Source organism: Arachis hypogaea, chromosome 19 (genome assembly GCF_003086295.3).
Source record: "Arachis hypogaea cultivar Tifrunner chromosome 19, arahy.Tifrunner.gnm2.J5K5, whole genome shotgun sequence".
Classification (NCBI taxonomy): Eukaryota; Viridiplantae; Streptophyta; class Magnoliopsida; order Fabales; family Fabaceae; genus Arachis; species Arachis hypogaea.
The window spans coordinates 133,892,884-133,918,651 of NC_092054.1; the positions used below are offsets into that span (position 1 = coordinate 133,892,884).

The 25,768-nt window shown below is 36.7% G+C and overlaps 1 protein-coding gene across 23 annotated transcripts; it reads left to right on the forward strand.

Moving 5' to 3' along the window:
* Positions 1 to 15,421: 15,421 nt before the first annotated feature.
* On the forward strand, positions 15,422 to 24,998 carry LOC112776677 (uncharacterized). Of its 23 annotated transcripts, none has more exons than XR_011877646.1 (10): positions 15,449 to 16,178; positions 16,254 to 16,323; positions 16,419 to 16,550; positions 20,690 to 20,778; positions 21,214 to 21,725; positions 21,855 to 22,437; positions 22,526 to 22,565; positions 22,656 to 22,934; positions 23,914 to 23,994; positions 24,194 to 24,998. XR_011877646.1 is itself a non-coding variant. In XM_072227729.1 (10 exons), exons 1-3 carry the CDS (start codon positions 15,756 to 15,758, stop codon positions 16,460 to 16,462), a joined length of 552 nt encoding a protein of 183 aa, XP_072083830.1. In that variant the 5' UTR covers positions 15,449 to 15,755; the 3' UTR covers positions 16,463 to 16,550; positions 20,690 to 20,778; positions 21,214 to 21,725; positions 21,855 to 22,437; positions 22,526 to 22,565; positions 22,656 to 22,934; positions 23,914 to 23,994; positions 24,194 to 24,998. The 23 variants fall into 23 exon arrangements, 18 of the variants coding, with proteins under 18 accessions (XP_072083825.1, XP_072083830.1, XP_072083833.1 ...); XM_072227729.1 differs by having other exon boundaries at positions 16,404 to 16,550; XM_072227732.1 differs by having other exon boundaries at positions 16,404 to 16,550; positions 21,214 to 21,272.
* The last annotated feature ends 770 nt before the right edge of the window (positions 24,999 to 25,768 follow it).

The window sequence follows — 25,768 nt, forward strand, 5'->3', positions numbered from 1 at the left end:
ATAGAATGAAACAAAGCAGAGATTGCAAGCATAGAGAAGGAAACACACAAGAATGAAAACTATGGTTAAATAATGTAACCATACAATTAAGCTCAAAAACTCACGGGTTGTGTGTTTTTTGACTCAAAAATCATATATTAGTTATGTATATCATGCAAGTAAGAGTAAAGAGTTCCAACTCTAATCAATGTGAATGTTTGAATGGCTTTTATAAAAATAAATATATTCCTTGAAAAATGTCGTCAAATTACCAACATTTATTACTATATATATATATGCTAAGTGGATTGTTGTGATTATGAAAATTTAAAAATTTCTAGTTTACTCTTTATGTTCAATTAAACCAAATTATCATATGCTAAAAGGGTAAACTAAACTAAATAATCCATATTTTCTATATCACAACTAATAGCTAGGGGTGCAAATTAAGCTAACTATCTAAGATATATATATATATATACAGCCCAAAGTGCAAAATGTAATAGAGTAGAAATAGACAAAAAGTACAGTAAAAGAAATTGTGCAAGTACTGAAAGGAAAATAAGATAAAATAAAATAAAAATAAAATAAAAATACAGAAAAAGAAATAAAATAGGATAAAAAGTCTGAAACTAGTTCACCAAAATAACATTCGCCAGAGATAGCGACCTCCCCACACTTATATAATAGCATCGTCCTCGATGCTCAATCAAGCTGGGTGAGAAGAAGCGTCATCTCTGGAAGGGTGCTCTGCTGGCTCTGTAGGGTGTGTGGGCTATGTAATCTATGTGGGTGCCTGGGGATCTGCTGGCTGTATCTGCTGGGGCTCCTCATGCTGGGGCACTGCCTGCTCAGTCTCTGCCCGTGCATCCTCCTCATGCTCATCCGCCTCCTCCTTAGATGGCTCTAATGGTGTGTCAGGCTCGAAGGGAATGTCAGTGTGTCCCGATCTGATCATCAGCTTTAAATGCTCATAGCGTCGCTTGCTGCAACGCTCAAATCGCTCATATCACCGCTGGTTGTGGCGCTCCATCTGATCTAGGCACTCAAATAGGCAGTGCACAAGGTGGTAAATGGGCTGGGAGGCAGGTGAGGGTGCTGTGGGTGTGGGTGGTGCGGCAAGTGCTAAAGGGGCATCAGAGGATGTGGCTGCATCAGCGGAGGTAGTGAGAAAGGGCGGTCTGTAGCCCAGAGCCTCGAACTTCCTACCATGTGGGATGATCTTCCTGCAGTCTGCAGCTGGTGGCTTCTCATCCTCAGACTCCCAGGGTACCTCAGCTCGGCGGCCCAACTGGATAATCAGATATGGAAAAGGTAGAGTGGCTCGAACATGGATTTTAGCCATGGAGTGACGGATGAATCGGGGAAGGTACAGGTCCTTGCCTTCCATCACGCACCAGATAAGAGTAATCATGGCAGCTGGCACCTCAGTCTCGTGAGTGCTCGACATCATATAGTTGCTCAGAATTCGTTGCCATAGCTGAGCCTCATCATTCAGATAAATAATTTTTATGCCTTTTGGGTGCACTATTGACTTACCCATAACCCATGGGACAGCAGGGTCAATAGCTATGGTGCGCTTCACTGCTTCCCAATCAAAACGCATAAACCTCATATCTTCCTCAGCCTTCTGGTAACCATTTGGTTCATCTGACTTAGGCTGGAAATGGAGGATATCTTCAATTGCCTCCTCAGTAACTCAAACTTGTTTTCCTATGAGCTGGACTGCATCCAGGGTCATTTTAAAATAGTTGCAGTAAAATTTCCTGACCCAAGATGCATTAACCTCAGTCAAATTCCTCTCCAGAAAGAACTAGCCTCTCTGTTTTATCTGGTCTGTGGTGTACTGTTGTAGTTCAGCTGGAATTCGGAGGGTCTTTTCCAAGTATAGGTGTCTTTTAGTCCCAAAGACCTCATATTTTAGTTCACAGTAGCGGTTTGCGAATTTGATCGTATCAGTGGCAGGCACTAGTTGATCTACCTTTTCTTGCGGAGTAAAATTTTTCTCACACTAGGAATCATCATGTATTATATATAAAATGGTGGTAGATGATTCTCCTCTTTTTCTTTTGCCTGTGCCTGCTTTAGCTTTTCCTTTTCCTTTTGGATCTGACATTCTGAAAAGCAGAGGTTCCAGGATACAATTTATTAAACTAAAGCAGGAAAATAAGAAGTCAAATAGAATTCAAGCAATATAAGCATAGATGTGCAAAATAGGAATAAAATAGCAATATAAGCATGAAGTGAGTCAGAAAGATATAGAATGTTGGACTGAATGCAAGATAAAAGTCATAGAATTCAATTAAAAAGTACAGTCTAAAAACTAAGAGATGTAGAATGCTTGTTTGTCAGGAAACAACTATTAACATGCCTTGAAAGGGGTTGAAAGGCAGTTAGGTTAATGGTCAGTTAAGTTAAAAGCCAAAGAAGTAGGTTAGAATTAGTGGCATGGTGATGTAGTTCCTAGAAGTGCAAATGGTTTAAGAACAAGCAGGCTCACATTCAAGCATACAATGCACATTATTGGTGATAAACCGTGTGATAAAAGAAGTGCAAAAATGAATAAAATCATCAATAATGCGATTTAACTAAGAAGGGAACCAGAAGGAATAAGAATGCTAGCCCATCCGTCCATGAGTTGGCTTGGTTGAAACCCATTAGTTCAGAATTCAAAAAGTACCAAAGCCAATTCATGAATAGGAGTTGAGTGAAACAATTTGCAGAAAAATCGGGCAGCATTCCGACAGTTAAAAGAACATTTTCGAGAAAAATAAATAGCAGAATCAACAGCCAGATGAATGTTGTGAGTGGAAGATAGCATGAAGAACAAGAAATCAATAAATCAGGAAGCATAAAGCAAGGCGAAGCAGTTGGCTAATTTGAAACTCAATCAAGCATTCAGGAAATCGTACGAATTCCTTATCAATTAGAAACACTATAACCATGTGTAAATTTATAGGAATCAAGTGAGTGAGTCAATAAAATAGCAAGAAGCAATGATTCTTAAATGCAGCCAGCTTTCTCTTATGGTAAATCCAGCAATTGATAATGAGCAAAGAATATGCATTCAAAGAATTAATGGTCACTGATAAAATAGCAATGAAAGGTCAATTGTAATTCAGATTTGAATTTCATTAAAATCAGATATTAAGAATCTAAAATGAAGGAACCAAGTTAGCACAAATAAGATCTCAACAGCATCAACAAATCAAGTCAGGCTCATATAAACCGCAACATTTGTCAATTATCATGAAGAACAAGGTGATTCACATGACACAGGCAGCATTAAGCAGAACAAAGTAGCTGGTTAATCCCTAAACGCAACCAATTCCTTGGTATGAGTAGGAGAAGTCTCAAGTTCAAAAGTATCAAGTTCAATAAAACTAAATTTTTCAAAAATTTTGGCAGCATGCCGGCTATAAATTGGACGTTCCCGGATAATAAACAGCAGCAGAAATTCAGTTCATATGACGTTAAAGTAGTACATAAAAGAGTGGCAAATAGCAAGTCACATGAATTCAGAAAAGAAACAAATTCAATTTACAGCAAGAAATGCATTTAGGTGGAATAATGTCAAAACAGCATTAAACAGTAATGAACAGCATATTAGCAGCATCAATAGCACAACAATTTCAAAATTGCAAAACAGATAAAGCAAGCAGCAAGAATGGCACAATTATCAGACCTAAATCCACTAACCACATCCTAGCTACCTAACCACCTAAAATCCACTACGAACATGCATTTCTAACTATCCTAATTCTAACAAAATGTAACTAAGCTAATTAATCTAATTTAACAGAATTAGAATTTGAGTTTGCAGAGATAGAGCGCAGTGAAACATGGGGGGTGTTGTGACACTAGAATTGGGGAAAGAAGAAAGAGGGTTGGTGTCGCCGGAAGTGGTGACGGTGCGGCAGCTCTATGGCGGCGCAAGGAGGTGCGGTGGTGGCGGCCTTGGGGTTGGTGATGGGGCAGGGGTGAGAAGAGGGAAGGAGGGATAGAGAGAGGAAGAGAAGAAGGGAAGGGGCGAGGAGGGAAGGGTGGCGTTGGGGTGGTGGTGGCCGACGATTGGGTCTGGCGGGTTGGGCAGGGGGCAGTGGGGTCAGTGACGGTGGAAGGAGAAGGAGAAGAGGAGAAGAAGGAGGGGTGAGGGTGGGGTGAATAGCAGCGGGTTTGGGGGTCAATGGCGGTGGTGGTGCGGCGGTGGTGGCTGGTGGCAGTGGAAGGTTGGAGGGAGAGAGAGAAGAATGGAGGTGGAATGTTGGGAAGGGGGGAAAGAAAAGTGACGCTGGGGCTAGGGTTTTCGCGTCAGGGGGTTAGGGAATTTAAATCCACGCGTGCGCGTGGATAAAGTAAAATTGAAACAACGCGGAAGCGTCATTGATGCGAATGCGTAAACAGGGGATAATGAAAATGACTCGTACGCGTGAGATACGCGTACGCGTCGACTAGAATTGTGTTAAACGCACAAATCCAGCGTCGTTTTGGTGCAACTCTCTGTTTCAATTCGGGGGCAAAAATTTTCAGGCGACGCGTGCGCGTCGTCCACACCCACCCGTGGTGTGTGTAAATGAAATTGACGCGTACGCGTCATTGAAATGATGCGCACGCGTGGCCCAAATTGTGCCTAACGCATACCAGCCGCACGATTCCAGCCTAACTCTCTAGGCGTTGGATGGTGACGCCGATTTGAAATCGACGCCCACGCGTAGCCCATGCGCACGTGTGGTGTGATTTTTTTTTTAGAATATGTAGAATGCAAAATGCAGATGCTGATGCGGATGTTATGAATGATTCTAGGGAAAATAAAATAAAATAAAATAAAACTAAAAACAAACAAAACGAAATGAAATTAAAACTGAAAAAGGAACGATCATACCATGGTGGGTTGTCTCCCACCTAGCACTTTTAGTTAAAGTCCTTAAGTTGGACATTTGATGAGCTCATTGTTATGGTGGCTTGTGCTTGAACTCATCCAGAAATCTCCACCAACGTTTGTAATTCCAATAGCCTCCTGGGTCCCAAACTAGGCACGTAAAGCCTCTGAGCAAGTTAAAGCAGGTGATCAGGTTCCTGGAGCACTGATTATCAGGATAAATTCCAGGATTCCAAACTTTTCTTTTGTACCCATCTCCGTTCTGATCTAAATTATTTCAGCCGGGTGGTACACAACCTGAATTTTCACCGAGATACCCAAACTTCTTCTGAAATTCATTCAATCGAGCTCTATACCAATCCTTGCACTTCCATTTGGAGCGTGGAACCATATTGAACTTTGGATGCCGACTTCTATCACTAACCATCTCCCTCTTACTCTTAAAGCCGCAAAGAACTCTAAGCTGGCCATCGGTTTTAAGCAAACCATATTCAAGTGGAAAGGTGAAGATAAAGGCTAAGGATTTTACCCACTTGAAGTTTGTATTGGGTGGTAATGGCCTTGGGAGAGGTGTTTCCAGTGGTCTATTAAGCTCCATTTCCTTGTACTCTTCTGTGAATAATTCCACTTTCTTACAAACCTCTTCAACTGCAACCACGTCTTGATCAAAGTCTTCGATTTCTTCCTCATCACTCAAGTCATAAGTTGGAGGTTGAGAAAAGTCTACCTCCACATCATCTTCATATTCACTTGGGGAAGATTCTTCAATCTCAAAGAATTCAATTGCGGATGCAAGTTCATCATTAGGAGAGCTTAGTTCATGATCATCATTACCAAGGAAGCTCGCTTCTTGATCTGTTCCGTCCATTTCTTCATAAGATACATGCTTTGGGGGTTGTGCACTATCCTCCTTAGCATCAATTGCAAATTTCTTGGCAGAATTCTCTACAATTCTTGATTTCCATGGAGGTTCAGCGTCTCCTAAGTCCTCAACCAATTCTTCTTTCTTGATAATTTTAGCTTCCTCTACCTGTTTCAGTACAAAGTCATGCATCGTACTGTCAATCGGAGTTTCTAGTGTCTCCTTCATGCTTCGTTCTTCATTAGATTCTCCACATGAAGCCATGGGAGTTCCTTGAGTGTCCAAACGTCGGGAAGCTAATTGATTTATTGCTTTCTCCAGTTGATGAAGGGTTGCATGAAATTGATCTACTGTTTCCTTGAGACGATCCTTTGATTCTTGTTTTGTTGGATATGGGCATGGTGCATATGGAAGTGGTGGTTCTTGGGGGTAATTGGATTGGAAGTGGGGTAGATAAGGGTTAAGGTCATATGGAGGTGAATGGTTGTGGTTGGCTTGTAAGTATGGTGGTTCGAAGCTATGTTGAGGAGGTGGTTCATAGGCATATGATGGGGTTTGTTGGTAACTACAAGGGAGTCCACCATATCTATCATCTTGGTATGCACCTCGGAATGGCTCTTGACCATAGTAATTTGGTGGAGGTTGTTTGTCACGAAAGGGTACACCATAACTATTGTCTTGGCATGCATTGTAGGATGGTCGTTGTCCATGGTATCTTGGAAGGTGTTGTTGCCGAAAGGGTTGATCAGATCCTCGTGGCTCCTTCCATCTTTGATTGTTTTGACCTTGATGCACATTCTTGTTATAGCTTCCATTCCTTTCAACAATATTGGAACCAAACTTAAAGCCAGAGGGGTGAGAACTCATAGTAGCTAATAAAAATTGAAAACAAAAATATAAACAAATAAACAAGCAAAAGAAAATATTTACAATAACCAATAATAAGGCACACGTTTGCAATTCTCCGGCAACGGCGCCATTTTGACGAGATGACTTTTGCTAGTAAAGAATTTCATAAAAATAATCACGTTGTAGGTATAGTTTCTAAACCAGCAAAGAATCCTTTCGTACAAAATTTTGGTTGTCACAAGTAACAAAACCCAATAAAATTTATAACCGAAGTATTTAAACCTCGGGTCGTCTCTCAAGGAATTGCAGGGAAGTATGATTTATTATTGGTTATAGAAAATGGTATATTTTTGGGTTTTTGAAATAGGGAACAGGAAAATAAATTGGCAGGGAATTAAATTAATAACTAGAAAAACTCTTGGCAAGGTATGAGAACTGGAAATTCCATCCTAGTTATCCTTATCAGGTGCGATGAGAATTGTTATTGCTCCCACTTAGTTAACCCTTACTAAATAAAGGAAAGTCAAGTAGACTAATCAATTTGATTCCTCAAGTCCTAGTCAACTCCTATGGAAAGACTAGCTTTAGAGGGATCCAAATCAATCAGCAATTTCTAATTCTCAATCAACAGCTGAGTTTAACAACTCAAGTGTCACCAATTACTTAACCAAAGCCAAAAAAGGAAAAATCCAAATTATTTATATCATAAATAGAAGAAAGCAACCATAAATCTGAAATACCTCAAATTGCATTAAATAAAGAAATCAAATTAAACATAGGAATTCATAAGCCAATTTGGCAACATAAGTAATTAGCAAGTGAAATAGAGAAACCAAAGTATTAGAACAAATAAAAGTAAAAGAGAAACTAATTTAATGGAACATTGAACCTGGAATGAAGTAAACAAAGAAATCCTAATACTAAAACCTAAGAGAGAGGAGAAAGCCTATCTCTCTAGAAAACTACATCTAAAACCTAAAAATATTCGATAATAAATGAATGATTCATGGATGATTTGATTTCCTCATTCTCCAACCTCTATTCTGTGTTTCTGGGCTTGGATTTGGGCCGAAAAGGAGCCCAGAAATCGCTGGGGGTGACTTCTGCAACTTTCTGCACGTGGCGTCAGTCACACATACGTGTATGTCACGCGTGCGCGTCGCTGCCATTTTCTTCAAAACTCTATTTTGTGCGTTCCTTCCATTTTTGCATGTTTCCTTTCTGTCCTCTAAACCATTCCTACCCTATGAAGCCTGAAAATACTTAACACACAGATCACGGCATCGAATGGTAATGAAGGATAATTAAAATTAACATTTTTAAGGCTTAGGAAACATGTTTTCATATATATATCACAGAATAAGGAAGGAATTGTAAAACCATGCAAATTATATGAATAAGTGGGTGAAGAATTGATAAAATCCACTCAATTGAGCACAAGATAAATCATAAAATAGTGGTTTATCAGTCGTCCATAAAGAGCTTCATATGGGGCCATTCCAATACTCTATTGATAATTGTTATTGTAGGTAAATTCTACCAATGGAAATTGCTTGTCCCAGTTTCCTTGCTGTTTTATTACACATGCTCTCAGCATATCTTCTAATATCTGAATTGTTTGTTCTGACTGTCCATCTGTCTGTGGGTGATAAGTTGTACTTAGATGTTGCTATGTGCCAAATACTTTCTGAAAAGCTTCACAAAACCTTGATGTAAACCTTGGATCTCTGTCAAAGACAATTGAAGAAGGTATTCCATGTAGTCACACCACTTCTTGAATGTACAAACGTGCAAGCTTTTCCAATGTATAGTTAGTTCTGATTGGAAGAAAATGAGCCGACTTTGTCAATCTGTCCACTATAACCCATATAGCATCATGCCCAGCTGTGACAAAATCCATGGTGACTCTCTCCCATTTTCATTAGGGCACTTCTAAAGGCTGTAGTCTTCCTGAGGGTTTCTGATGTTCTGCCTTAATCTTCTGACAAGTCAAGCATATAGATACATATTCCGTCACATCCCTCTTTAGTCCCAGCCACCCGAACATACTCTTCAAATCTTGGTACATGATGCACCACTATTTCGTGGTACATCTGGTGCTTAATTGAGTGGATTTTATCCACTATTCTCACACTTATTCATAGAATTCGCATGTTTTACATTTTTCTTCCTAATTTTGTGCTATGATTGAAAACATGCTTCTTTGGCCCAAAATTTGCTAATTTTAATCGTCTCTTATTACCATTCGATGCCTTGATATGTGTGTTAAGTAATTTTAGGGTTTATAGGGCAGGAATAGCTTAGAGGATGGAAAGGAAGCATGCAAAAGTGGAAGGAATACAAGAAATTGAAGGAATTGCTAAAGATGTCAAGCCTGACCTCTTGGTACTAAATCGACCATAACTTGAGCTACAGAGGTCCAAATGAGGCGGTTTCAGTTGCGTTGGAAAGCTAACATCCGGAGCTTTAAAATGATATATAATTTGCCATAGTTGCCATGATGTTAGGCAACGCGCATGCGTGGACGACGCGTACGCGTGACAAAGCCATGTGCTGGACGTATCAAAAAACACTGGGGGCAATTTCTGGGCTATTTTTGACCCAATTTTCGGTCCAAAAAACACATATTAAAAGCTGCAGAGTGGGGAAATCATTCATTCATTCATCAATTCGCACAAATTTAGGTTTTAGATGTAGTTTCAAGAGAGAGAGGCTTTCTCCTCTCTCTAGATTTTAGGATTTCTCTTAGTTTTAGGTTTATTTCTTCTCAATTCTAGGTTCAATGTTCCTTTAATTTAGTTTCTCTTCTAGTTTTAATTGTTCTAGTCCTTTAGTTTATCTATTTCTCTTGTTGGTTCATTTATTTTCCCAATTTAGCTTTATGAATTCTAATGTTAGACTTGATTTTCTATTTAATGCAATTTGAGGTATTTCAGATTTATTGCTTCTTGCTTTAATTGTTATCATTGATGCTTACAATTGTTGGTTTTAGATTTTACATTCCCTATTAGTTTCCTATATTTTTATGTTATGCCTTCCAAGTGTTTGATAAAATGCTTGGGAGGGTTTTAAGTTAGATTGTTATTATTCTTGGCTTTGGTTGAGTAATTGGAGATACTTGAGTTATCAAACTCCTTGTTGATTGATAATTGACAATTGCTGGTTGATTTGGATCCTCTAAAGCTAGTCTTTCCTTAGGAGTTAACTAGGACTTGAGGAATCAAACTGATTAGTCCACTTGACTTTCCTCCATAGTTAGAGGTTAACTAAGTGGGAGCAATGAACAATTCTCATCACAATTGATAAGGATAACTAGGATAAGACGTCCAGTTCTCATACCTTACCAAGAGTCTTTCTTAGTTATTAATTTACTTTCTTGTTATTTTATTTCCTTGTTCCTTATTTCAAAACCCAAAAAGATATAATCTCATAACCAATACTAACTACACCTCCCTGCAATTCCTTGAGAGACGACCCGAGGTTTAAATACTTCGGTTATTATTTTTATTGGGTTTGCTTAAGTGACAACCAAAATTTTTGTATGAAAGGATTCTTTATTGGTTTAGAAACTATACTAGCAACGAGAATTTATTGTGAATTCTTTACTAGCAAAAATTCGTTCATTAGTACATCTTGGCCGTGCCCAGATGCATCGAAAATTTACTCTGATGGGCCTTCGTCAAGATCTCTTGACGCAATCTTCCTTGGTCAGGTACAAAAACTCTATTCTTGAACCTCCATAATCTGTCACTATCTTGTTGCACTTTTCCTGGTTTATCCGCCTCTAATCTAGCCAACAGTTTCATCATTTCTGAATTTCTGAATTTCGCTTGTCAAATGGGTGTCTTGAAATCGAAGTCAAGTGTAGATGTGCCATGACAACTCCTTCTGATGTTTCCTTCATTCCCAGCCTCAAACTTGCAAAGGTTGAAATTAACTCGTCTTCTTTCATCATCATCCAAGAAATACTCAAACTCTTACGACTCAGAGCGTCTGAACTATGTTCGCCTCAGAGCGTCCACAATTATGTTCGCCTTTTTCGGATGATAACTCAGCTTGAAATTGTAATCCTTCAGAAATTCCATCCATCGTTGTTGTCTCATGTTAAGGTCCTTCTGTTCAAAGATGTACTTCAGACTCTTATGATCAGAGAAAACTTTCAAATGAGCTCCATATAAATAAGGTCTCCATATCTTAAGCGCAAACACAATTGCTGCCAACTCAAGATCATGAGTAGGGTAATTCTTCTTGTGGGTCTCAACTGCCTTTATGCATATGCTACCACATTCTTGTGTCACATCAGCACGCATCCCAATCCTTTCAAAGAAGTATCACAGTATACCTCAAAAAGTTTCTGGGAATCTGGTAGTGTCAATATCGGTGTAGTTGTTAGTTTCCCCTTTAGCGTCTCAAAACTTCTTTCACACTTTTCTATTCATTCAAACAGTACTTCTTTTTGAGTGAGGCTGATGAGTGGTAGTATCTGAGAAAAATCCTTTATGAATCGCCAGTAATAACCAGCCAAACCTAGAAAACTTAGCTTCGAACTTCCGTTACTGTCTCAGGCTGCTTCCACTGCACTACTGCTTCAAACTTTGAGGTATATACTGTTGTTCCTTCTCAAGAAATCATGTGTCCCAAGAACGCCACTTTATTTGTCCAGAATTCACATTTTGACAACTTCGCATACAGCTTCCTTTCTCTCAGTATTTGCAACACCGTTCTCAGATGCTCTTCCTCGTCTTGGAATAAATAAGGATATCATCTATGAACACAACCATGAACTAGTCTAGGTATGGCAAAAAAATGCGATTCATGTAGTCCATGAATATTGCCGGGGCATTGGTTAGTCTAAATGACATAACTGTATACTCGTAATGACCGTATCGCGTTCTAAACACCGTCTTTGGTATATCCGATTCCTTTACCCAAATATGATGATAACCCGATCGCAGGTCGATCTTTGAAAATACTGTCACACCTTTCAACTGATCCATTAGAGCGTCTATCCGAGGAAGTGGGTACTTGTTCTTAACTATAAATTTGTTTAGTTGTCGGTAGTCTACGCACAATCTCATTCTCCATCCTTCTTCTTTACTAGTAATACTGGGGCTCCCTAAGGTGATGCACACATGTGACCATCTCGAAGATCCGTCTATTAAGATTATAAAATATCTAAAAGATCCACATGGTGGATGAATAGATCTACATATATCGCCTTGAATCCTTTCTAGGAATTCAAGTGACTCAAATCTAATCTTTACTGGTGATGATCTTAAAATTAACTTTTTCTGAGAACATACAGCACAACAAAATTCACTGGATTTAAGAATCTTCTGGTTCTTTAGTGAATGTCCATAGAAATTTTTATTAATTCTCTGCATCATGGTTGTTCCAGGATGTCCTAATCGATAATTGCCAAATTATGAATTCATTTGGGCTAGTAAAATTCTGGTTTATAATGGCATGTGATTCAATTGCACAACTAGCTTGAGTTTGGTCCTAAATTTTGCAATATCAACCAAGGAGAGGGATTTAGTATAAATGTCAGCAACTTGCTCTAGACCGGGGACATGAACAATGTGCAATTTCTATTGATTTACTCTGTCCCAAATGAAGTGAAGATTGAGTTCAAAATGTTTTGTTTGGTTGTGCAGAATAGGGTTAGCAGAGATTTGAACAGCACTAGTATTATCACAGAATATGGTTGACGTGCCCTGGATGGGAATGTTCAATTCATAAAAAATATTTTCAAGCCGTATGATTTCAGTATATGCATTGGAGCGGCTAACCAAATGTTATTTTCTGCTGCACCAAGCCACTAAATTTCTACCAAAATAAACACAATACCGAAAAGCACTCTTGTGACCTGTGGAACAATTATTGATATTGAGAAGAATCACAATTGGTAGTACAAAGCATGTAAAAAATGCTAATGGTTACAAATTTTAACTCACAGATTCTATTGTATTAAGCATGATTCTTATTCAACTGCTTTCAATACTAGGTCAAATATAAAAAATTCCTACTTATTATTTTATTGTTTCACTATTTTTCAATATTTTTGTATTATATAGTTAATGTAGTTATTTTATTTACTATTTATGCCATTTTTTGTTTAAATTAGATATTGCGTACAAGTTTGTGTTGTTGATTCTACTGACAACGCTATCTTTGTGCTTTTTGAAAAATGCTTCTTCAAGCTTCTTTGGCATGTCTGCCAATGCTCTGTTGGGAAAACTCAACAATGGTTCAAAACAAAAACATGACTAATAGCAGAAGTACTAAAAATAATTTTTTCACAACCTGTGCGATTAAATAGGCAATACCAAAGATACTCCAAATAGCAAATATAATGGCAGAAAGTAAATAATCAGACACCAGAATTTTAACGTGGAAAAATCCCAAAAAAGGGACAAAAAATCCACGGGACCTAGTCCAGTAAAATCTTCTACTATCAAAATAATAGGTACACAATTAGTCTTTTTAGTAGCATTAAGACATCTCAACAATCAACAAAATTCATCATCAAAACTGATGGAATCAACATAAACCCTCTACAAAGTAAGTATCTCAAATCAGACAAAAAAGAAAACAATACAACTAACAAGTTATATCCTAATATTCATCTCTACACAAAAAATAACGTACTAAAATTTTATAAAATGGAACAAAATTACCGACTCAATCGAATAAAAAATGACTTGCGCTTTTCTCCCAATTTTCTTCTCCTCTTCGAGGCCGAAGCCCTCTGTATGCTTCGTTTGCTTTCTTTTCAAAATTGAAAGATCCCTAATCTCTCTCTTTCACTCACCGTGGCTCAGCCGCTTTCTTTTATTTATTTATTTTTTGTTTTAACTTGTGGGCCTATTTAGTTGGGACCCACCAACTTGATCTTCGTACCCTTTCAATTGGAAAGGTTTAGATATTCTTTTTTTATTGTTTGGATTAATGTATCACATGTTACTTTACATTCCATTCATTAGTCATGAATTTAATCTAATGTTTAAGGGAGTTTCTAATGATTCTTTTCCAGATGAACCAAATTTATTTTTTAACAAGACATTTTTATTTACGGTCAATGCAAAGTTTGACAATCTCAACAAATTTCAATCATATATCATTACTACATCAAGGATTTCTTACGATTCTGATCTCAGATTCTTTTTTGTCAAAGTATGAAATTTCCTTGCTATGTTGACTAAAGGAACAGTGATTTATCTTTACAATTAACTTTTGTAATAAACGATTCTTTATTTATGGTCGTATTTTTTGCATCCGATTGATCTCATCCAATATGTAATTTGTAAAGAAGGGTAGCAAAGGTTGTGAATCCTCTTATTCTTCGTAAATGAAAGTCTCAGCCATTGGTGGGTTGCAATTGGATTCAATTACTTCTTCTATGCCAAAAACAAAAAATGAATATGAACACGACTCTTTTGCCATGAATGACTCACTCGATTGTTTCTAATATAAACACTCCTGTTGATATCGGTGGCGTCAAGTCGAGTAAAGATGATGGGAAAATTGTTCAGCCACATGCTGAAGCTCTTTCCAACGAAAATTCTAATGTTTCCCGAAAGAGAAAAAAGAAAGTCATTCTGGATAACTAAGATTGAATATTCACAACAAAAAAAAGCGTATTTTCCGATGCAAAAAATCGATAGTTATTTCTTCCGTCGATATTTTTCGACAGCTTATTGTCGATATTGTTAAAAAAGATAATTAAAAATAAAATATTAAAATCAACCACCAAGTCGTCGATTTTTTTTGATGATGCATTACCCCTGTCCTTATTATCGTCACATTGTCGACGAACTATGAATAGAAAATACTTTTATTTTAAAATCGACGAACATGATATTTATTTTATTATTTAAAATATTGACAACGCCTTGCCGCTGATAAATTTAAATGGTCTAGATCGTTTTCTACAATTAATAGATGGTATAGACGCTTAGGGTATTGCATTTTTTCTAAATTAAAATCGACAAATATGCCACATATTTTTATCACTAAAAACACAGCCCTGCACCCACTTCACGCATCCAAAATTTAGAAAGACAATTCTCCATTTCATCACCAACCCTCGTTTTACCTCAAATTCACACCATTTTCAACCGTCATTCTCTATTGTCGTCATCGCTCCGTCACAGTTGTGCCATCGTTGCTTCTCTTGCTCGTGCTGCCATCGCGTTCTGTTGCTGTCGTGCCCCTGTTGTTCCTCATGTTCGCGCCATTGCTCGTCACGCTCACGCCATTGTTTCTCCTCTTGCTCGCGCCATCGTCGTTCCGCTACTGCCATTATAAGACCCAAAATTTTTGGAAAAATCTTATTATGAACTAATTTTAATTTATTTATTCATTAAAGACTTTAATTTCAGAAATTATTTTATTAAAGATGATTAAAACAAGTTTTGATAAATTGAATTTGAAATAAATTAAGGTTTTTATCTAACTTTACAATTATTGAGTATTTTTCTATTTATAATTTAAAGTTTTAGAAATTTGAAAATAATGAGGTTTTGACTATTTAAATTAGAATTTTTATCTAATTTTATAATTATTGAATAATTTTCTATATTTAAATTATAAAGCTTAGCAGTTATAAAATAATAAGAATTTATATGATTTTATTTAAATAATTGAGATTTTTGGAATTTAATACTTTAAGTTTTATGAATAAAAAATATTAATTATATTATCTTATATTTTAAATTAGAGTACTTGATTGAAAGCCAATTAGCAAATTGATAATTAAATAATATTTTTAAAATAATTTTAAGAGATTAAATTAGATTTCAAGTTAATACAATATACCTTAATTTGATTAAAATTACCAAACCTTAATTAACCCAAAAATTTCCAAATTAAACTCTAACTCTAAAATCCCAAAACACACACACACTCTAACCCTAAACTCCCCAAGCCGCCACCCACCCTCAGAAAGAAACGTAGAGGGAGAGAAGGAAAGAAAAGAGGGAGGATGGCGCCAGAGGAAATCACTGCCACCGTACCGTCATGTCACACGTAGGAGGGAGGTCGAGGGAGAGCGACGCTGGGAGAGAGGAGATGCGAGCCAAGGCTGAGAGGAAGAAGATGCCGCCGAGCTTGCCATCGTTGAGGTCATTGTGACTGCTAGGAAGCTGCCTCGCCACCAAGCCGCTGCAGTCGAGGATCCTGTCCATGTCACCATCACCGAGGAGAATCCAATTCTGTCATCGCCGTTGTGCCAGTCACCGTCCGTGGAGCCATCGTCGTCGTCGTCTCGTGCCGTCGCGTCTTACCATCACCGCTGTTGGGCCGCCATTGATGCGAGGAACAGAACGCGTAAGAGAGAGGATAGAGAGCTTCGTGGGAGCTCCGTCGTTGCCAAGCCGTCGCTACCGCTGCGGGTTCGTCGCTGAGTCTCTGTTACCGGGATCCACTGCCAATAAGAGTGTTTTTGCTTCTAGCTCCGTTCTTTTGAATTTTCTGGAACATTGTTGTCACTGCATTGTTGTTACAACTACTGTCCTCGAGTTACATACAGTTGTCAGAGCCGTTCCTTATCGACATGACTGTTGTTGCTGCCATTGTCGGAGTTCCTGGTCGTCGCCACTGCCATTGGTAAGAGTATTCATTCTTTTAATTTTTGTTCTTTCAATTTCTAGGGATATTGTTGTCACTGCGATGTTGTTGCAGCTGCCGCAAAGGTTTTTCGCCATCACCAGAGCCGTTGTTGCTCCGTTTCCTCATTTCCTCTTAAATTATAGTAAGTCTCTCTATTTCGGAACCCTCGCCATTAGTATTCTGTTATATGTTATTAAGAATTTCACGACATTGATGATTTAGGATTGAGTTATCTAGGTTGCATGTTGCAATTAAAGCTGCTACTATTGTTGCGGAAGTAAACGGAGTCGTGGATGCAGCTGCCGCCATTGCGGGCTGAGGAAAAAATGGATTTAATGCGTTTAATTATGCAAATTTTGGTTAATTGAGGTAGGAGATTGTTTTAAAATTAAAATGTTTTGGGCTTGAATACCTGATGAATTTAGTGAATTAATGCAAATGAATGAATGCCTGTGATGCAAATGATTTTCTACTGTGGTTGAAGTTGTGACTGATTTTGTTATTAATTTGTCGATTTCTGAATTTCTAGTGAAATTGATGAATATGTTGATTTTGGTTTTCTTTGATTGAAATTGATAATGATTGGTTTTGAATGACGGATTTGGGAATGTTGATTTGAAATGCTGATTTTGTTGGGTTGAGGTTGAATTGAGGGAACTCGTGAAGGGTGGTAAACTCTGATTTTTAGAGGAGGATCTGCTGAAATTTTTGTAAAAATTTAAAGAGTTTTGGTTAAAGGAAAAGAGCTCGATTTGATTAACTTTATCAAAGAAATATGTCTTGAATATCTTTAAAGATTTTAAAGAAAATTGGGTTCTTAAAATTTTGTTAATTTTCGTGATTTTAACTCATTTGATTTTTAATAATAACGAAAAGAGATTTGATTAACTAGCTAAAGATTTTAACAAAAATAAATTAATTATAAATTCAAAGGTTTGGGAATAGGAGAGTGAGTTTGAGGTTTTAATGGATTTTAAACATAAGAGTTGAGAAAAAGTTATTTTAAGGAATATGATGATAAATTGTGTGATGTTTGATTTGGAGGAAAGTCATGAGATGGTTAAGACAAATTTTGGGGATTTAATGAGTTTTTGAGTGTTAGGAAGAATGGATATGGTTTAGGCTTGAACATGGATGAGGTTTGATGGTTTTGATCTCAAAGGAAAAGTGTTTGAAAAGTGTTATTATGAATGTTGCTTGACATTGAGGATTAGGGAAGTTTGATTTGTCAATCTATAAAGCGATTAATTAGAGAAATGTGATTCGATGAGATTGAATGGATTATGCCATGTTTGAGTTAGATTGTTGTTGGCTATAAATGATTATGTTCTAATTGAGTTATTATACAACCTTGCCCTCGAGTCTAGAGTGTTTGATTTCATTTTATGATGCATTTTTGTTCTTCATCCTTATAAATCTGGGGTGGAACTGGCATATGACCCCTTATTCTACATGAGTTCTTGCAAGTCCTTGGCAAGATAGTATTGAGCTGTAGCTTGAGAATGCATCACAGATCCCAACAAGTTATCGGGGCTAATTGAGATATGTGACATAAAATCTCGTTAGTCATGGGTAATTGAGGTCCCTGTGGTGCTAAGGCTAGAATCATAGAGCATCATTCTCCGATCCGGAAGATCCGACCTTGTCTGTGGCGTTTTGAGTAGGATCAACAGAGATTGAATTGCGTGAGCGTCACCCTCTTCCAGATTGAATGATCAGCGTCCTGGTATTTGGTTTGGATAGAGAAGATTAATGACCACTGGCCCTAGTTTAGTCACTTATAGCCTTTCTATTCAATGAATCACTCATTGTTAAAGTAGTCAGTAAGAAGTATTAACTCGTAAGAACAAGCATCTCCGAGGCCTTAACTGATTTTCTATCATTGTTTCTACGTCTTCTCTTTATTGTTTTGTTTATGCGTCTGCAAAAACAACAACTATCTTTCTATTCGCCTGACTAAGATCTGCAGGATAACCACAGATTGCTCAATCCGACAATCCTCGTGGGATCGACCCTTACTCACCTGAGGTATTACTTGAACAACCCGGTGCACTTGCCGGTTCAGTTGTACGAGTCTCAAATTCGCGCACCATGATGATTGAGATGAGTTATGATTTTGGATGAAATGAAATGAGATTGAGGATGAATATGATAATGAAATTGATTCTGAATGAGATATAGTGCCTGGGTAGATGCAGTGGCATTGATCCATTTGCTCTGGGTTATGGTTTGAGTCTCCTGGGATAGATGAAATGGTTCACTCCTACTGCTCCTGGTTGAGAGTCATATGCGATTTAAAACTTTATCTGACGAATTTTCACTTGCTCCAGTTTGAGATTTGAGATTTTGTTGACCTTCCATCGCAAGATGTGTCCGGACACTTATACTTTTCCAGATGTTCCCCCAATGCATTTGATATATGAATATGAATTTTTGAGCCTGGGGATGCGTGCACGCAGGAACTGTCCAGGGTTCGCTACCGAACATGTCGAGTTTGGTTGTATAACCGACAGATGAGCTCATTAGTCATAGGACAGACATGAATCATTTGCATTTGCGTGTATTGTTTGGGTGTGAATCTTGTTTTTGGTTTGCCTAATTGAATAATTACATCTATCTGCTATTTGATCTAATTGCTCTATCTATACTCGCTATTTGTGTATGATTTGTATTGTTTTGTTTGGGTTTGAAAACTGAGAGATCCCTCATGCTGGTGGTGGTGACGTTGAGGGTTGTTCCTGATGTGGTGATGGGGGTTGAGATAGATTGGAATTGGTATTGTACTAATACTCTAGTTTATGTGTTGGATGGATAAGAATGAGTGATGTAAGTTGGTTGGGTAGGAAGCCCTTAGGCATACATTTGGTCCTTTTCCTTTTTAAACGATTTACTTTACGGATTTGTATACTAAAGAATATTCTTTACGACCATTTCGGAGTAAGATTTTTATAAAGCTTTTCCAAAGTGTATTTTAAAAAGAAACTGCTTTTATAATGGGATTCTTTCTATTTTCAAGTATCTTTTTACTTTGATGGTATTCCCTTCCCTACTGAGAACCTGCGAGGACAATGTTCTCACCCCCCTACAGATTTTCTTTTTCAGTGACAGGTTCAGAAAGCTTTGGCACAAAGCCGCGACCAATCTACAAAGCTTTATATATGTTTGTATTTTTTGCTGTTAGTTTAGTTGAGATTTTACCCCTCGTCATTTGTCATTTTGAGTTTTTAGAGGGGCAAAACTTGTATTTGAGGATTGTTGAATAACGTTATATATATAATGTGATTATACTTATGTGCATACGTGGTTTAAGGCAAAAGGCTTTTTGTTTTCTTAATTGAAAATTTGGTTTGTATTCATGAAGGATCAATATTAAACAAATATAATATGAAACTAAAGGAGTAGAGGTAGGTAACGCATAGACTTTTAGTGCGATCATGAGGTGCTTAAAGTCGTGCCGCCGTTGCTCCTTCTCTCTGTTGCCGCTGCTCTAAAATTTCTCTTCAATTGACAGTGCTCAAACAAAAATCAGTTGCTCATCCTACTTTGGTCATTCTCCGCTCTCTCTTATGCGTCCTCTCTCTCACAGTTGAGCTCACAAGAACCAGATATCTATGTATTTATTTACACAATCTTTTTTTGTTACTGTTACAGAAAATGAGTGTAGATAGATTACATTTTTGTTTGATTCTCAAGTTCTAGCCAACTTCCTTCTAGTGCCGCCAAGTGTGGATCTTTGCCTTCACTTTAAGATTTTCAAACTCCTTTATTGATTGGTGTTGACTCTGTGATCTTAAGCTTTGTTTCAATCTTGGTGGAACGATATAATGTGCTTGTCAATGGATATTTGATTTCTTATATGCATGCATATTTGCTTATTGTCAAGTAGGGACTAGGGATGAGGGGTTTCATTCACCATATTTGTTGAAACTCTATCTCTTTGTATTACCCGAAGGCATATCACTCCATATCTACCGAATTCATTGCCTTGCTTTTTGCTTATTTCCTTGAGGAGTTTATTGGCTTCCAGTGTTTATTGCCTTCCAGGTAGGGACTATGGACTAGAGTTTATTTGCATATTTGCATATCACTCTATATTATTTGTCTTTTTGTTACTGAATTTTTAGTGCTACTTAGTATTAGTAAGTTCATATATCTTAACCACTTTTAGGTGTAAGAGAATTGGTATTCAAACTTTTTAATTTCACATATTCGATGATATACATAAGTTTAAATTAGAAAAAGAAAGGTAGTTGAAAATGTTTGGAACAGGAAGTGCATTAATGAGAGGGTGCAAGTGCACCATAGTGTTTGAAGATTGGTTGTTTTCTTCATCATCACGAGTCAATTCAATGCATTCAATATCCCGTTGATTTTTTAAGAAGAAAAATTCAGCCATGTAATGATTAGAGAGGAAAGGGATGTTAATTTATTAGAGCAAGACTATAGCATGAAGTTTTGATATATTTTCCTTATGGCATTAACTTTATTACCTTTTTTCAATGATATAGGTCTTCAAAGAAGGTGAGTTAACTTTGGATATGGAGACGCCCTATGATTGGCTTTTGTCCATATTTCCTTCAAGACCAAAAATTTAAAGGTAGTCCTTCATTCTGTCCAAGGCAGTAGCATAAGTAGTATTGTTATATATACCCTATCTAGTTGGATTTTGCTTTTCTCCTTTTCTTCACATTCGCTGAATGTATCCATTTCTTTCATTTTCTTCATTTTTCTCTTTACTTTCATAATTACTTCTTTCTAGTTCCTTCCTTTATTTTCTTCAGTGATATTGGATTCAAGTAATCAACAAATTTCAATATACTTCCTCCTCCTTTTTCAATCTATTTTCATATATTTTCATAATTATTCCATCTTGTTCCCATGTCCTCCTCCTTTTTATTTATTAGGATACAATAATTTCTCTTTGAATATGTATTCGTCAATTAGTGCTGATGAACACTACTTTAATTTCCTTTCTCTAAAATGCTATTCATTTCCATATAATAATGAGGATTTTGGAATCTGTGTGATGCAGCTCAAAGAAATCAAGAAAGGCGAAGAGTCTTGGAAAAGGAGGCAACAAGTTTTGAAAAAGTATTGGTAGAGTTTAAGACTCCCAGAAAGGCTATTCAAAGTTTAACCTTCTACTTTTTTATTTGTTTATTATCGCTGTTAAATTATTATGCATGCTTTTTCTATACTTGCTTATCTATGCTTGTTTGCGTAAACCATTTATAGTGAAAGTATAGATTATATTCATGATAAGACTTTTATTTGTTGTGGTTTGTCGTTGAAAAAAAAATGAGCCTAAAACCGAGGTGTATCAGAATGATGAGCCTTCACATGCTAGGATCATTTCAAAAACAGAGTTTCCACCATCATTAGCATCTACGTCAGGAGATGTTGTTATGATACAACTTTAAGTAGCTGACGTCTAGGTTCCTAATGTAAACAATGAGAAGGACGATGACATTGAGATCTATGTTGACAATGATGCTTATATTAATGATGATGATGATGATAGAAGTTTGGAACTCTCGGATTGAGGTTTTAGTTGTAAATTCTTAGTTTACAAATCTGTTAATTTACTTTAATTCGTATTTTGTAATTTTTTGTATCGGTTATGTTATGGATAATAACTTACTGATTTCAATGTGTACATGATATGGTTGGTAGAGATGGAGATCGCGGTCATAGCCGTGGCCGTGGCCGTGGCCAAGGCTGAAAGGGTGATCCAGCTATTGTACATGATATCTCTAGTAAAGACGGACATCGCGGTCATGGCCGTGGCCAAGGCCGAAAGGGTGATCCAACTATTGTACATGATATCTCTGGTAAAGATGGAGATCGTGGCCGTGGCTGAGGCCGAAAGGGGATGCCTAGGATTTCTACCGGTTGTCCCCTTGACTTAAATGCGGATCCATACACTCTCATTGGGTCATCATCAAACACGACTGTTTCGACTAGTGGGAGACTGCCACCTATTGCTACTACTACCCCCTCTCATCAGGAGCCTCAGATACACATGATGCCTACTCGGGGTGCACCAAGATCATGCGCTCAACAAGCCTATGAGCCTCCCAATTCTGCCTCACATGGTGGGCAGAGTGATCCAGCTATTGTGGCTCCTAGTCGACCAGGATCTTGTGGGGCAAACCACATCTACTGGTACCCAAGATACCCAGGGTCAAGGAACATCCACTGCCACTGGTCACTCCGCCACAAGTGCACCCAAGCTTAGATATGATGGTGCCAAATGGTTTGTTATTTGCTTTAAATTTTATGAATAGCATATCTCATTTTTACTAAGTAATATGTCTTTATCATTTTTTTGGTTTTTGATGTAGTTGACACCCAGCTAAGCTTGGCTAAAAGCGCATTTATCAGGTTTTTATCTACATTATTTTACGTATTTTACAATGTTATATATCATAGTATGTTATATAATAGCAACATGTTATTTCTTTTTTAAAATAGATAGGCTTTGACATTCTTGATACGGAAGAGGATGACATCTATCAAGCTTGGAGGTTTAGGGCTGCCAAGTGCTTGCGAGCTATGCTCCATGCCATTCGCAAAAAAGGAGCCCGTCTATATTGGATCCTACCAGAAGTTCTTAGTGAATTAATGAGACATTAGAACACTGATGCCTGTAGACAATTACAGGCGAGAAATACAATTGCCAGAAAACTGACTCGAGGTACCTTCCTTCACACTGTAGGAGGCGCCACCTTTCTAGAAGCGAGGTTATGCCTGGTAAGTTGCTTATAGAACCCTTTTTTTATTTAGGATTGTTGCTTATAGAAAGAAGATGCCAAGTGACAATGGGAGATGAACAATGGTGGTGATAGTGAATGAATAAGGGCTTACAATTTGTCCAAATAACCGTGTTGATCCTATATGGCAATTGAATTTGTTTTGAATGTTGAATGCTCTAATGTGATTCTCTTAATCTACTTAATGCTCAGTATTCGTTAAAATTTTCACTTTATTCTCTTCTATAGGTATCCCTTTTGTATGTTGTTTAGATCAATTTTATTGTAACATGATAGTATGATAGGTGCCATTAACTTTCTATGATTGTATAGTCTTTTCTATTGTTGGTTATCTTTAGCTAGTTACTTGTGATAATATATTCATATTTAGTGCATTTTGATTTTTTCTTTTGGCACTTTTAGGCTTCCCTTTTTTCATACGTTGTTTGTTGAGATGAGATCTTTTTTCTAGTATAACTAATAATATCAATCATATGGTGTGATTTTATGCATTTAATTAATTGGCTTTGGTTGAGTTGAGATGCATGGCATGCTACAGATTTTATATTATTTCAACAGACTTGTGCCTTTTGTATGATATTATGATGATAAAATTAATCTATTTGACTTATTACCATTAATTTTAAATGTATAGTTCAACATATTTCAACTCTGTGTTTTGGTATAATACAATGTTTATCCTTGTTGCTGTAATCATCCATTGATGTGGGTGCTCAATGTCAGGAAGGATTAATGGGCATGAAATTTGCTGTGTCCTTATTTATTTGAAAAATATGATACAATTCTGCCTAAAAACCAAACCTACCTCTAGACAACATATTGACTTGAAATATTGTTCTCATTAAGTTATGTGCAAGCTTGAAAACACAAGAGAGAATGTATATTGTAATTTTTTTCCAGTTATATATCTTGACAATAATATCACCTTCTTTCTTTTGATTATTATTTATATTATGTAGAATCAATCGCTTCAAAGACCATCACGTATGGACGAGTTTTTTTAGCACACCCATATTCGCAAAAAGGATATGACTCAATAGGTTGATGAACACTCACGAATGACAAAGGAAACTTACCTTTTTCGTTATGATTGATTTTTTTGTAGATTGGAATGTGCAAAAAGAAATGACTTTATACCTTCCTTCATTATAATGTTGGACTTATTTTTGTGACATATCCTCTTAGCTTTTGCATTATTGATACTTATAGTAGTTTATCATTCATTTTTTCTCATTGTAGGAGATATTTCAAGAGCGCATGTTTCAGACAGAGCAAGAGCGGCAGGATACTATAGAGGCGGGTGTAACTGATCCACCGTTTGACTCTGAGAAAAGCATATGGATTGAGATAGTGGGTGAAAAACAAAGAGGTAAGGTATATGGCATGGGTAGGTAAGGAACTCTTCCATGGTGCGATCCCGATTTATTGGGCCAACCACGACCACCAGCACTGATGTTTTGGATCTTAGAGAAAAAATCACAATACTCAATAGGAAAGTTGAACATGCCGCTAATATAGAGAATTTGAAGACCGTTATCAAATGGAGAAAAGGGAGTGGCAACAGACTGTTGAATCCTTGTGTGAGGATCTCAACACCAGTAACTCACAAATGGATCAGTTTAGTCATCAACTCAGTAGCTTGACTGAGTATCTGAGGGCTATGGGTCCTAATAGTTCTGGATCACGTGTCCCTCCACCTCTTCTTTTTACTTTTCTAAACTCCCAGAAAAGTGTATCCCCAGATAGAAAACTCCCACCTATCTTACAGCCACCAAGACAGCCACACGGTGCTCATATGGAGGATAATTCTGACGATCTCGATGATTCAGATGAGGACTATTTAGACGAGTACGAGTTTGGTTATTTACTTTGTTTTGAATATTTTGTATTATTAGTGGATTGTAATTTAGATGAATATAAGTCTGAATTTAATTATTTATCTTGTCTTGAATCTTTAAGTTAGAGGATTATTTATTATTATTCTGATAAGTTTGTAAACTCATTATCTAATACTTATTATAAATTTTATTTTTGTATTTAAAAATTTATTTGCCTCGTTATCTAATATTTAATTGTCTATTATTTTTTAAATGAAAAAATAAAACAAAAACTATGGCTATTAAAACCGATGGTATCATTGTCACTTTTAAATTCAAAATAGACAAAAAAAAAGACAAAAAATAGACAGAGAACTTGTCAATATTTTAATCATGTTATCGACGGCTCTCTTGTCAATTTTAATGAATCCAAAATCGACAGACAGTTTGCCGATTTTATATAATATTATCGATGACAAGTTTGTCACTTTTACTAGATAGACAAAAATCTTAAACTCATATTATCAATGAAAAAATTATCGGTTTTATTTAAAATTTATCGACAGTTTGACAAGCCGTCAATTTTATTAGATTTTTAAAATAGTGATATATTTAAAAACGATATGTTACGCCGTCAATTTTAACAGTATTTTTTGTAGTGACTCTTTATCTATAATGTCACCCCATGAATAAAACATCGTAGTCGAAGAAAAAAAATAAGGGGTTATTACTTTATATTGCATGTTAATTATATTTGCCTTATAATCCTTTATAATGATATGTGGTAATTTAACTATATTTCTTTTTTTGTTATTATTTTTTTGTTAATTGTATTAATATAAAAAAAATAAAATAATAACACGGAAAAAATAAATTCCAAGAAAAAATCATGATGAATACCTGCAATATAGAGAAACAAATATTTTCAGCAATCAGATATTAAAAAAAAAAAAAACCTAAACAATATTTGCAGTAGAAAGTGAAAAATACAGAACGA

Coding starts and splice junctions, on each gene's coding strand:
- LOC112776677 (XM_072227724.1), top strand. CDS start 15,756: ATGTCACCATCACCGAGGAGAATCCAATTCTGTCATCGCCGTTGTGCC. Junction 16,179..16,253: donor GGTCGTCGCCACTGCCATTG/GTAAGAGTATTC, acceptor ATGTTGTTGCAG/CTGCCGCAAAGGTTTTTCGC. Junction 16,324..16,403: donor TCATTTCCTCTTAAATTATA/GTAAGTCTCTCT, acceptor TTGATGATTTAG/GATTGAGTTATCTAGGTTGC.